Source organism: Microcaecilia unicolor, chromosome 1 (assembly GCF_901765095.1).
Source record: "Microcaecilia unicolor chromosome 1, aMicUni1.1, whole genome shotgun sequence".
In the NCBI taxonomy this organism is placed as follows: domain Eukaryota; kingdom Metazoa; phylum Chordata; class Amphibia; order Gymnophiona; family Siphonopidae; genus Microcaecilia; species Microcaecilia unicolor.
The window spans coordinates 551931487-551944755 of record NC_044031.1 but is presented as its reverse complement, the minus strand read 5'-3'; the positions used below and the strand labels follow the sequence as shown (position 1 = coordinate 551944755).

The window sequence follows — 13269 nt, the reverse complement described above, 5'->3', positions numbered from 1 at the left end:
CCGCTTCAATAATTCAACATAGCCACACTTGCTTTCTGCCCGGGCTGATACATGTGCACGAGCCCTGCGTGCATGTGGTGGAAGTCGCCACACGCATGCGCCCATAGCTCAGGTGACCTGACGCTGCTGATCCGTATATGGTGTAAGTGTGAGGCGAGCCTCGCGGTCATAGCTCGGCGGGCAAAGAGTTAAGTGTAGCTGTACTGAATTATTGAAGGGCGGAGGAAGCGGTACTTATTTAGACGTCTTGGAGAACGCTAAGTGGGTGGTTACTAGGAGGTTCGTACGCGCCCACGGGGGCAAACCCCCTTCTTCGGCGTCCCGCCTTCTGATCCAACTTCCTGTTTCCGGCAAGGCGGGCCCGCCTCAGAGAGGGGGAGAGAGAGAGAGAGAAGTTGTGTCCTAGGGGACGGGGCACCGGTGGAGGAAAGCTGCGGGATTGTTGGTGGTGGGAACCTCTGGTATGAGTTTGACAGTGGTGGGTGTTTGAAGGGGCGGTGACGGATCGTGGATAGGAGGAGATATGCTAGAGACTGAGGAGAGCGGGAGAGAGAGAGAGATGGTAGACTGTGGGGAGGGCAGCCTGGACCCCGAATATGTGTGAGGGCAATTGAATGCGTGTGGTTTGGTATCTTTGTACCTGAGTTAAGGTGCGGATTGTTTCTTGACCTTTCTTCCTCTTAGCTGTGTTTTTTTTTTAATGTATGTATTCATTTTTGTGGCCAGGGAAGCAGGATTACTGGTGTACACCTGAACAGTTAGACGTAGGTAGCGTTTCCCAGCTAAACGTAATATAGTAGATAAAGGGGCGTAATAGGAAACAATTTGTTCTTTAAAGGGTCATAGATTTGATATACTGCCTTTCTAACTGTTGGGCAACTCCCTCTGGCCACAAAGTGGGCGAGTAACAGGGAAGTTCCTGGGAGGTGGTAGAGATGAAAATGGTAACTGAATTTAAAGATAAACACTAAGGAATCCTTTATGAATGGAACCAAACAAACTTAGCTGTGCTTAGATAGCAACGCCAGCAATTGGAAAGCAAAACCATTGCCCTGCGGACTTTTACAGTCTGTGCCCTGATCATGGCTGGACAAATTTGGTTGGGCTGGTGTGGGGCTTCAATGAATAGCTTCAGTAGTTTAGTCTACAGCCTGAAAATGGCAAGGACATATCAAGATGTAGTATCACATCATTCCTTATGCTATGAGTTTTATTTTGTTGGACAGACTGGATGGACCGTACAGGTCTTTATCTACCATAATCTACTATGCTAAGACTCGCCAAGGCAAGTCCATGATTACTGTAGAGTTCTGGCAGTTGGTCCTGGTGTTTTGTTTTGTTTATTTTAATTCTTTACTTCTTTACATTTCTTGAATTTGACTTTTGAGTGGCCATTCAGTTTATGGCTTAACTCACCCAGAGACATTGATTATTTATCAGCTGTTCAGATATTTATTTTTATTAGGATTTATGTACCTCCTTTTTGAATGAATTCACTCAAGGTGGTGTACAATAAGAATAAATCAAGCATGAGCAATAGACAATTGCAGCAGAAAAAATATTCAAGTAACAATACAAAGTATGGCATAGTATACTACTTACAAATTTAGTAACATAGTAAGTGACGGCAGAAAAATAACTGTACGGTCCATCCAGTCTGCCCAACAAGATAAACTCATATGTGTTACTTTATATGTATCTAAACTACTACCAAATCGGGAAATTATTGTATTTAAAACAAAGTACGTTTTTTTAACATTCCATAACACCCTGTACTCACTGTTATTAAATAATTTTACATTTTATTCATCTTACTCTATAACACTTTATACAAAACACTTAAATCCCCCATATCACATACATATATTATAATCCAATATTACTAACGTTGTTGAGACTTCTTATGAGTGACAAATCCTGCTCATATAGACCACCTAGAACCTTAATAATGTCTTGCTCAGCATTTGTTCAATATTGGCTTTTTCTGTATCAAAAGTCCTTCCATTAAATAAATAAATTCTTGTCCTTGAATGTTATAGCAGGTCTGCATAATCCCAGTAAGTCAATTGTTCAGCACAATAACGACAAAAGCACTGATAGCGTCTTCAAAAAACCTTTAGACGTAATCTTCCTCCAATAAGAAGTCCCAGCAATCTCAGGCTAAAATGGCTCCTTCCAAGCCCACTTATTCTCCCCGTCAGTTCTTTAAATATCACGGTTCTCTATGCGAGACCGCATTTCGCACGTAGCTTCTTCAGGAGAACCGCACCCTTCATCCTACATAAAATACATATAACTTTCTATGTCACTCCTACATATTATACCTTCAATTATTGTATATATAGAATTACACACCTTTAATCCTCTTTTAAATTGTTTTTTATCATATGAATTTCTTCGGCAACTTACCCCTCGGGTTAATTTCCGCATCTGGGCTGACAGGATATGACGACATTTTAACTAGCTAACCCGGATATATATACTGTTGTCTAGCCACTCCTCTTTATTACGTATAATTCAAATCCATTCCACCTCCAGGTTTAACCCTAGAGGTGTAACTGTACTCCACTGAAAAATAAAACGTTGTTCAATATTAAACAGAATTTCACTTACATTGCCACCACGATCCAAAACAGGGATCTGTACTAGTGCTATACATCTAATGTCCTCTATCGCATGTTTGTTCTTAATGTACTGGATTGGAAAAATTTCAGCTATATATAACCTATATAGCTGAAACTTTTTTTTTTTATTGAGGATTTTGGCGTGGTGCTACAATGGACAGATTGGAGAGCTAACCCCGGTTGGATGGTTTGCAAACCAAAGGCTATGCTGAGAGTCCAGGTGGCCAAGCTAAGTGAGTCATATTCTGTTGTGTGCACATGTATTTAAATCCCTATTTTTTTTTCAGCTTGGTGTTGACTTTGTCCTGTTTTTTTGCCTATGATGAAAAATATACCCAACATTTACATACATAAAAACTTCACCCTTGTTATTATTAACCTATAACTATTGGGTTGGAGGTTGGGCTTGAATCAGAGGCTTTTTCCCTAACCCTTTCAAACAATACGAATGCACCCCACAGAGTTATAGTTGTTGTGTTCCTTTGAGAGTTCTCTTTTGCCAATTACCTTGAGAGTTATATATATATGACTGGATTTTGTCCTGGTACTACATTTTGATATCTATTATCCTGGGGGGGGGGGGGGGGTTTGCTGCATAAGTTTTTTTTTTTTTTTTTTTTTCTCTCCAGTGTGGAGTTGTTTTCCTTTGCAGTTGGTTTTCAGAGGTTCTATTGAAACCAATGGTTAATTGGGGTGGTCCATCTATGTAGTCACCCCTGGCAGTTGAGGTTTCTTTTGTTTAAAATAAATTTGTTAGTAGTTTTCTGATACTTTTTTGCTCTTCAGCATTTTTTTTTTGAATAGTATACTACTTACAATGTCAACACAATACGTAATAAAACATTTTATTTGACAGTGTAGGGAATAAGCAAAGATGGAACATATAGGAAGAGGAGTTAGAAAGTAAGGTAACTAATTTAAAGAAAGTTGCACATGAGGTCAGAGAGATTGTTAGCATATAGATAGGTAAGAGAGGAAGAGGAGTTAGAAAATAAGGTGACTAATTTTAAAGAAAGGTGCACATGAGGTCAGAGAGATGGTTAAATATTATCTCAGCTAGGGTAGGAGTGGATAAACATATCCTGCTACAGTCTGTGCAGCCCGAGTCCTCCTTGTGTGTGTGAGTGAGACTAACAAGTTACTTCTTCCATTAAAGGCTGGTTGAAGAGCCAAGCTTTCACCTGCTTCCTGAAGTAGAGATAGTCTTGTGTTAAGTGGAGCCTTTCAGGGAGTGCATTCCAGAGGGTGGGGGCTACTGTGGAGAAGGCTCGCTTGTGGGTATCACATCGATATATTAATATTGGGGAAACTCTGTTCAAAACCTTTGAAGGCTCTGAAGATATTTTAAAACTGCAAAATTCCGCATTGATTTGTAGTGTTTTTGCACAGAATTTCCCCATTCTAAAGCCTGAAATTCCCTCTGCCTTTTCCATCCTCTGACTCCAGCCTTCCTTGTTCCATCTTTCATGCCAATTGTAACTTTCTATTCCTCGAACTCCCAGCAAGACCCCTTATTCTGTCTGCCCCCAAAGTCTTCTCCCACGAGAGATACCCTCACCTTATTCTTCATTACCCCAGGCACACACCTCTTATTCTTTCTCCTCGTTGTCCCAGCAGTCATTGTATTCCTTTCCATGGCACACCCTCAAGCTTGATTTGTCTCCACACCAGTGGCACACTCGGCTTTCTCTGCCACCCCCCCCCCCCCCAAAAAAAAAAAAAAACCCAGGGTACACTCGCCTGGAGTAATGTCTGCAGGGTATTGATAAGGATGCCCTTATAGCTCTTTGGGGTAGTGAAACAAATGTAAAAATATCTTCTGTATTTTGAAATGATATTGGAAATTACTGTAATAAGGTTCCATGTTTCCATTTCAAAGCTTGTTACAGGAATAAGTTACAAACTTTGTGAATTGGGAATCTGACAGCCCCCTCAACACTGAATTTTTAAATGTGGAATTATGAGATCACGTGACGCCATGACCAGGAGCGGTTGTTGAAACCTCCGCTTCGGCCAGCTTACCCACTTAACCCTCAAAATCCAGGGAAACGCCCCAGTAAAGAACCGATAGACACCTTAACCCGCAAGAAGAAGGGAAGGTAATTAAATCGGCGCTACTTACGGAAAAATCCATGGCGGCGAAAAGTGTCCGCCGAGACAAAGAAAAGACGCGGGCCGGCAAGGAAAAAATGGCGGCGAGCCCGGCGGCGACGGCCTTGAGCTCCGTGTGGGTAGCGGAGGTGGCGGGGGCTGCCTAATCTTTGCCGACAGGTGGGGCTAGTGGATGTCTGGAGGACTCTCAACCCGCAGGGGAGAGATTACACACACCTCTCGAGGGCGCACGGCACACAGGCTAGAATTGATTATTTGTTGATTTCAGAACAGATGTTCAATTCAGTGACGGCATCTGCAATAGGAGCAGATGTGATATTGGATCATGCTTGGGTGGAAATGAGCTGGACGCCTCGGGAAGAGAGGGGAGGGGCACAGAGATGGGTATTTCCCACAGAGCTATATCGGGATCAGGGTTTCAGGGCCTCCATACATCAGAGTTGGCGGGATTATAAAGTACACAATGCAATGCACGTTGAAGACCCGGTTCTGTACTGGGAGGCGGCTAAGGCAGTATTTCGAGGAGACATCATTAGCTATATGGCTCACAAACGTAAAGCTAGGAATAGAGAGATATTGAGGGTGAGTCAATTAGTATTCCAGGCTCGGAGAAGATATGGGCAACAGGCCTCCACTGAGAATAGACAACATTTGATGCTCTTGCAGACTAAATTAAATGAGATACTTCATTATAAAGCAGTTAAATCGCAAATTTATTATAAATATCAACTATATAAGCATGGGAATAAGTGTGGTCGTTTGATGGCGCGCCTGATTGCAACCAAACAGGGGAAAACCAGGATTTTGACTATGAAGAAGAGGCAAGGAGAGCGAGTCCACACGGACAAGGAAATTAGCGAGAGTTTCTACCAATATTACAAAAAATTATATGAGGCCCCGCCAGATGATGGTCTGACGGGAGACTCCTACTTAGATCAGATGGGTTTACCAACGCTATCCACTCAAGAGGCACAACAACTGAATACTCCTATTACACCAGACGAGGTGTTTATGGCGATTAATCAAAGTGCACTGCTTAAGGCGCCGGGAGTAGACGGCTACCGAGCGGAGTTTTACAAGATCATGGGAGAAGAGATCACTGAGCCCTTAGCTGCAATGTTTAACATATTAATAGAGCAGGAAAGGATGCCTCCAGATTTAAATACAGCCTGTATTATAGTACTCCCCAAGAAAGGGAAGGACCCGGAACTAGTTGAATCATATAGGCCCATTTCGCTGTTAAATTATGAAGTGAAATTGATGGCTAAGATCTTAGCGAACAGATTAGCGAGAATTTTGCCGAACCTTATACACGACTCCCAGGTGGGGTTTGTGAGGGGACGGAAAGTCACTAAGAATGTTTGCAAGGTGCTGGCCTCATTAGAAGCCAGATGTCGAGGGAAGGAAAATTCTTTGTTAATAAGCTTTGACGCTGAAAAATGGAATTTCCTATATGCTGTTCTTCAGAAATATGGCTTCACGGATAGATTTCTATCAGGGATCAAAGCATTGTACTCGGCGCCAAAGGCTAGAATATCGGTAAATGGGATTGAGACACAAGATTTTGAAATAGGCCGGGGAACACGCCAAGGTTGCCCTCTGTCACCGTTATTATTTGTGCTATCACTGGATCCCTTATTGAGAGAAATTGAGGAACAGAAAGCGGTGGCAGGGGTAAAGATAGGAAGCGAGGTCTTTAAGGTGTAGCGGCTTTCGCAGATGACATTTTGGTCCATTTAACAGACCCACAAGAATCCCTGAACGCTCTATTAGAGATCTTCTCCGAATACGGAGACTATGCGGGCCTCAGTTTGAATTTAGAAAAATCGGAGGCCTTGGCCTCCTCAGAGGACGTGTGGAGGCGGTGGAGAGGCGAGTTCCCTTTGAGAAAGGCACAAACCTCTTTTAGGTATCTCGGAATCTTGATGCCTATGGATCTCTCGCGGTTGTATGATCTGAATATTACTTGGTTGTTAGAGGAGACCCAGCAGGTACTACAAGGATGGATGGATTTGCTGTTATCAGTGTTAGGGAGAGTAAACATGATTAAAATGGTGTTGTTCCCCAAATGGCTTTATGTGATGCAGACCATCCCAGTTTGGCTCCGACGGAAAGACCTAAAGAGTTTTTACAAGCTTGCATCAAAGTTCTGCTGGAGAGGCAAGAAGCCGCGGGTTCGCTTCTCACGATTAGTGGGGAGCTGGAGTCGAGGAGGAATGGGCATGCCAAATTTAGAATTATACAATAAAGCATGTCATTTGAGATATCTGGGAGATTGGTGTTTAGACACGGAGCAATACACTCCTACGGCGCTGGAGGCAGCGCTTTGGGAACCGCATCATCTTTTTTCGCTTTTACACCACAAAACACGAGACCTACCGGAGGGATTCAGTAAAAGTGTGTTGTTGCGCTCTCTCCGAGAGGTGTGGGGAGTGCTTATTCGTCAACTGGGGGGGGACCCAACAACAACAGATTTGATAACCATACGTGGGAACAGTGCATTTTTACCAGGATTGTCAAGCCGATATTTTGTGGAATGGGCTAGACGGGGAATTTCTAAATTGGAACATCTGGTGGGTGAAGATGGGCAGCCTCTTACCGACGAGGAGTTATTGGGAAAGGTAGGCGACTCCGAGGGGAATAGATTTGCTATACGTCAGGTGCGACATTACCTCACTTCTTTACCGACAGATCCTTTGAGAACTCAGTTGGGGGAAAGGATACGGGAATTTTTTCATTCTTTTGGTGAGGGAGAAATCAGAATATCCTCGCTTTATAAAACAATATCAGGATGGCTGCCCCCCAGGGATTATAGACAGCTGAGGAGTGCTTGGGAAAAGGAATTGGGAGTTGCAGTGACCTCCTGGGACATCACTAAATCAATAGCACGAATACCCCTGTTAGTATCAGATGCTCGTTTGAGAGAATGTGCCTATCGTTGCATCCATAGGGGATATGTAACTACAGCTCAATTAGCACATATGGGAGGAAATCGAAGCCCGGACTGTCTTAAATGTGGAAGACATCCTGGCACAATGCTGCACATGTTTTGGAGCTGCCCAATTTTAAAAAGGTTCTGGGCTCGAGTTCGAGGATTTTGGGAGGAGTGGTTAAAGCTGCGGATTTTGGGGACAGTTGAGCAACTGATTTTAGACATTCCGGGGTCCTTTAGAGGGCAGAATCGTTTTGAAACGTTAATGCTCCGTAAGATGAGCCTCTTGGCCAGGAAATGTATTTTACAGTACTGGACGGTCAAAGATCCTCCGGCATACTGGCACTGGAGAAATCAGCTACATCAGCTGGTATCGTGGGAGGCGGGGGAATCTAGGTTCTCGCAGAAAAAGAGAGTTACATTTCTGGCTATCTGGGGCCCTTATTTACAAAGTCTAAGCCAGAGAGGCCGTAGTTTGCTTTTAAATACAAGGTGAACTCTACGGGCTGAACTGAATGGTTATCCAGGTCTGGGGTAAAAGGGGGGGGAAGGGAGGGAAGGGAGAGGGCGGGGGAGGATTGGTATATTTGATGGGATAATAATGTTGGCAAAAATTTATAAATGCTGTATGCTAGTTAGCAATTGTTGTATATTTAGACTGAAACAGAGCTTGCATGACAATGTTGGTGTTGATACAATGTCAATAAAAAACGTTTGAACTAAATGTGGAATTATATAAGGGTTCTAATAATATTACTACAAGGAGGCTGATGCAGAAAGATATATACGAACATTAGTGGGAAAACAATGCAGAAACAGGTTTGAGGCGAGAATTAGCTCATGTGGTAAAAATCAATGCACAGCATATGGTAAGTAGGCTATTAGCTATTCCACCCCAGTGCAAAGAAGGGAGTACAATGTGAGAAAAATACCACAAGTCCAAACTGAGGTGGTGAAGAAGGGCTAGCTTGCTCTCTGCATTAGGGCAGAAAAGCTAATATGCTCCCCATCAGGATGACTCCCAATCCTCTGCCCAGGATTCTGGACCAGCCTTAGTAATCAAATTTCCTTATTGGCAAATTGACCATCCAAGGATATACTGCTTAGGGTTGGGCACTGCCACTTTTCAAGGTAGTGACATGGAATCATGAGGGAGTGGGCATCGCTCCTGCCTCTTAAAGGTATTCTGGGGAGGGGGGGTCAAGGGTGCCGCTAGAAGCCAGGGATTTATTCTTTTAAAGGTGGGGGGATTAGGGGCCACTAGATTACCATGGTTTTTCATTTTCACGTTGGGAGGGCAGCTAGACTATCGGGGATTACAGAGGCCGCTGCAGATCCATTGAGTTAAAAAAAAAAAAACAAATGTCTCCCTTACTGTTGGTGCATGAGCCAGTCACTGCTCATGCTGACAGGAAAGGGGACATTTGGCAGCATTAATGTGTATGCTCATTGCTTACTACATAGCTGTGGAATTTTTCTCATTAACTTCACAGTAGAAGCTCCATGCTGAGCCATGGGTGCACAGCTCTACCACGTGGTTTTCTGCAGCATCCCCAAGGTAAACCTTCTGTTCAATATGCTGCGGCAGCTAAGAAAGCAAATAGAATGTTAGGTATTAGGAAAGGATTGGAAAACAAAAATGAGCACATTATAATGCCTTTGTATAACTCCATGGTGCAACTACACCTTAAATATTGTGTTCAATTCTGGTCGCTGCATCTCAAAAAAGATATCGTGGAATTAGAAAAGGTACAGAGAAGGGTGATGAAAATGATAAAGGGGATGGGACAACTTCCCTATGAGGAAAGGCTGAAGCGGCAAGGGTTATTCAGCTTGGAGAAAAGACTCCTGAGGGGCGATATGATAGAGGTCTATAAAATAATGAGTGGAGTGGAACAAAGACGTGAATCGCTTGTTTACTAAAGGAAAAGTCCATAGACCATTATTAAAATGGACAGGGAAAATCCACTGCTTATTTCTAGAATAAGCAGCATAAAATGTGTTGTACTTTTTTGGGGTCTTGCCAGGTACTTGTGACCTGGATTGGCCACTGTTCGAAAAGGGTGCTAGGCTTGATGGATCTTCGGTCTGTCCCAGTATGGCAATACTTATGTAAACTAAATCCCTTCACAAAGTTGGTTAATAAATTTAGTTTCATAGTTGTAGGTATGCCTGAGAAGGGGTCCAAGACTTTAAATACTTCCCTATGGTGACCTACCCATAAAAATTAGAATGAGTGCTGCTAATCGTGCCAACAGCATGCCCCCCCCCCCCCCCCCCCCCCCCCCCGGCCGGGTATCTTTTTTTTTTTCCCTCAGGGCTTCCAAATGAACCATGATTCTTCCTTCAAAAGTGCTCATTATATCACCTTTGAAGGGAAAACCTGCTGGGGGAAGGAGTCAAGATGGCGCCGATACGTTGAGAGTAGCGAGACCATTGGAGAATATTCGTTTTTTCTTTTTTTCTTCTAATCCTGAAATGCTGCATTCTAAAAGAAAGGGGACTGTTAAAGCCTTACCCTTTCAGGCTCGCACGTCTTCCCCGGGACAACGAACACTCGATGGCTTCGCAACCCGGTGCCCACCCAAAGAGACCGGAGGAGGAGTTCCGCTAGACATGGGGGCAGGGAACCTAGCGTCGCTGGAGAATGAGATCTCTGTGTCTCCTCCGGAGACTGGTAATCCACCCTGTCCTGCCGGACTTCGAGAGGGGAGTGCTATGCCATGCGCTCCGGAAGTCGGAGAAGCTACGGTAAGTGGAGGGGCCCTCCCTCGGAGTTGAAGACGGCAGGTGAAGTGAGCTTAATCCGAGAAAGTTTGACCCACCCAGAGTGGTAACGCTTGACACACTTTGGCAGGCTATGGAGAAAATGCAAGCCCTGATAATAAATTCAACACAAGAAACAAAAAATTTTGTTGTTACTGTAAACCAACTTTCTAAATCTATGGAAAAGTTGAAGCAGGATTTTAAAGATCAGGAAAAGAGCTCTCGAGGAAATTGTTAAAATTAAAGAAAATGTTTCAGCGGTAATGAAGGACAATATAAATATGCGTCAAAGGATTGAACAAATTGAAAATTATAACAGAAGATTGAATATGCAAATTCTCAATTTTCCAAAGCCGATAGGAATCTCACCATTTAATATGTTTAAAAAATTCCTTGTTGAAAATTAAAAATTTTCTTCCCAAAATATTCCTCCAATAAATAAGATATTTTTCCTTCCTGCTAAGAAAAATCAAGATGGGATTCCTGGAACCCTTGATCAAGAAAAATCTGAAAGCTATTTTGGTGATCCTGGAGGACTCATTGACTGAGGTAATAAATAGAGCAACTCTTCTAATTTCTTTTGTATTTGAGCAAGACTTTAACGCAGTTTTAAAGTTATACTTTAAAAATACTCAGCAAAAGTTTTGTGGACAGAAACTATGGATTTTTCCAGATGTAACAAAGATAACACAGGAAAGAAGGAAACAATTTCTGGAAATGAGAGAAGAAACGAGGTCATTGGGTGCAACCTTTTTACTTGCATACCCATGCAAGTGTATTGTTAAATACTTGGGCATTAAATATGTGTGTGTTGTACCAAATCAATTAAGAGAGTTCATAAACCTGAAAAAGATTGACGTGATACCAGTATAATAAATGAAGATGGTGGAAGCCTTCCCCCTTTATTATATTTCCTAAATTGGATTCCCTGAATGTATGTAATTTCTCCTTCTCCCCCCCTCCCCCCCCCCCAAGTTTTATATTTTGGTCTAAGGTGGACACAGTGAGGCATATTTTCAAAGCACTTTGGGAGGCTAAGTTCCATAGGTTTCTATGGAACTTTGGGAGGCTAAGTGCTTTGAAAATGAGCCTCAGTGTGAGTTAATATTCCTTGATTTTTCTTTATAGAAAGTACATTTGTACTGTATGACTCACATATGTATCTAATGTTGCTTGTAACAAGATTAATGCTTGTGAAGTTTAAAAATTGCATAAATAAATATTTAAAAAGTGCTCGTTATTAAATATTGCTCCATCCCCAACATGCATACTGTACAGCTATTGTAGCAATAAATTTGTGGTGGGAAGGGATCTGGCACAGGCTGGATCTTGGATGTGTATAGCCCAGGTTTGACCAGTATGTGTCAAAGCTGAGTAGTTACATTACTTGTTGATGCATGACCCCAGTTGGGCCTAGGAGAGAGTTCAGGTTTTAGGAATTGTTTTAGGAGCTGGCCTTGGCACACAGGAGAGCCAAGCTTATCAGGCATGCTCCAACTGTTTCCTGAATGATGGTGGTAGTGGAGGGTGGGGTGGGGAGGGAAAGGGGATTGGATTTGATATACTGCCTTTCTGTGGTTATAATCAAAGCAGTTTTGTATATTATAGGTACTTTATTTATTTTGTACCTGGAGTACTGGAGGGTTACCTTTGGAAACCTTGGCTGCCACCCCCAACTCCATCCTATGCCCTAATATTTGAACTTGCTTAATACTAATAAACCTGGAAGCTTTTCCAGGGCAGCTTGATTAGCTGTGGTTTTCTTTTTTTAAACTTATAAATTTTATTGAAACATCATCTCAAGTGCAGCATAGAGCCTCTGGCTCTGAACAAATTACAACTTCCATATCATCATGCTGATCAATCCATAGACTGGTGGGTTGTGTCCATCTACCAGCAGGTGGAGATAGAGAGCAATCCTTTTGCCTCCCTATATGTGGTCACGTGCTGCCGGAAACTCCTCAGTATGTTCTCTATCTCAGCAGGTGGTGGTCACACACAGCAGCAGCTCTGGCTAGGTCTCCAAGCCTAACCCTTAGGTTTTGTTGAGTACCTGGGGTTGAGGGCTCTTCTTGAGCAAGTGCAAACCTGGTGGTGCTAGGTCCCTCCTTTTCTCCCCCCTCCCGCTGGCTCCGTTGAAAAAAAAATTTGAACATCCTTTAAGGGCGTTTATTTCAGCGTTTATTGCAGCTGCTCACTGGGACACCAGTTCGTTACAGCTCGGAGCGAGAAGCAGGTAATTTTTACCTTTTGTAGCGGGCAGGGGGTTCCCCGATTGGTCTCCACGTGGCCTATGGCGTTGGAGGGCACGAAGAATCGCTCCCCGGACCGCGTGTGCGCGTCTAGCGGGAATGCAGGGGTTTCAAAGCCTGCATCACCTTTGTTGGGTGTCAGTTTGGAGGCCGGTCAGTGTCCCGGTTCTTCCTCCGGTGCGGCGGTTTTTCCCGCCATAAACGCCCATCCCCCGCTGCTCGCCTCCCCCATTTTGGCCGGCCACTCTGCTCGGACGGCTTCTTCTTGGGCCGCCCTCAAGGTGGGAGACGTTAATGCTATGGTCGCCCTTGATTCGGGCGATGGCAAGAAAGCAGCCAAAGTTAAGCGCCGTTTTTCCCGCACGGCTCCTTCTCGGAGTTTCGCGCCGGACGCCATTTTGGATGAGCAGCATGTTTCTCCCCCGCTCTTGCGAGCGCCGGTTGAGGGTGCGTCTAGGGCCGTGGCCCAGGCTGCAGAAGTGGGGGGTTTCTCCCCTGAGTTCATTTTGCTGCTGCATCAGGCTTTCCTTATGCAAAACGTTGCCCCTGTTCCCCTGTCCGATAAAGGGGTTGAGGCCTCCGG

The 13269-nt window shown here is 43.8% G+C and overlaps 1 protein-coding gene across 2 annotated transcripts in view; it reads left to right on the top strand.

Annotated features, from left to right (window-relative positions):
- The first annotated feature begins 261 nt into the window (after positions 1–261).
- ZNF706 (zinc finger protein 706) overlaps positions 262–13269 on the top strand; it is a 54092-nt gene continuing 41084 nt past the window's right edge. The window contains exons 1-2 of one of the 2 annotated variants that reach the window (XR_003943705.1): positions 262–461; positions 2758–2857. Coding sequence is in view for 1 of the 2 variants with exons in the window: in XM_030217425.1 (XP_030073285.1) it covers positions 2809–2857 (49 nt within the window). In the remaining variant the exon portion in view is untranslated. The remainder of the gene's footprint in view (positions 462–2757; positions 2858–13269) is intronic. The other variant, XM_030217425.1, reaches the window with a different exon arrangement.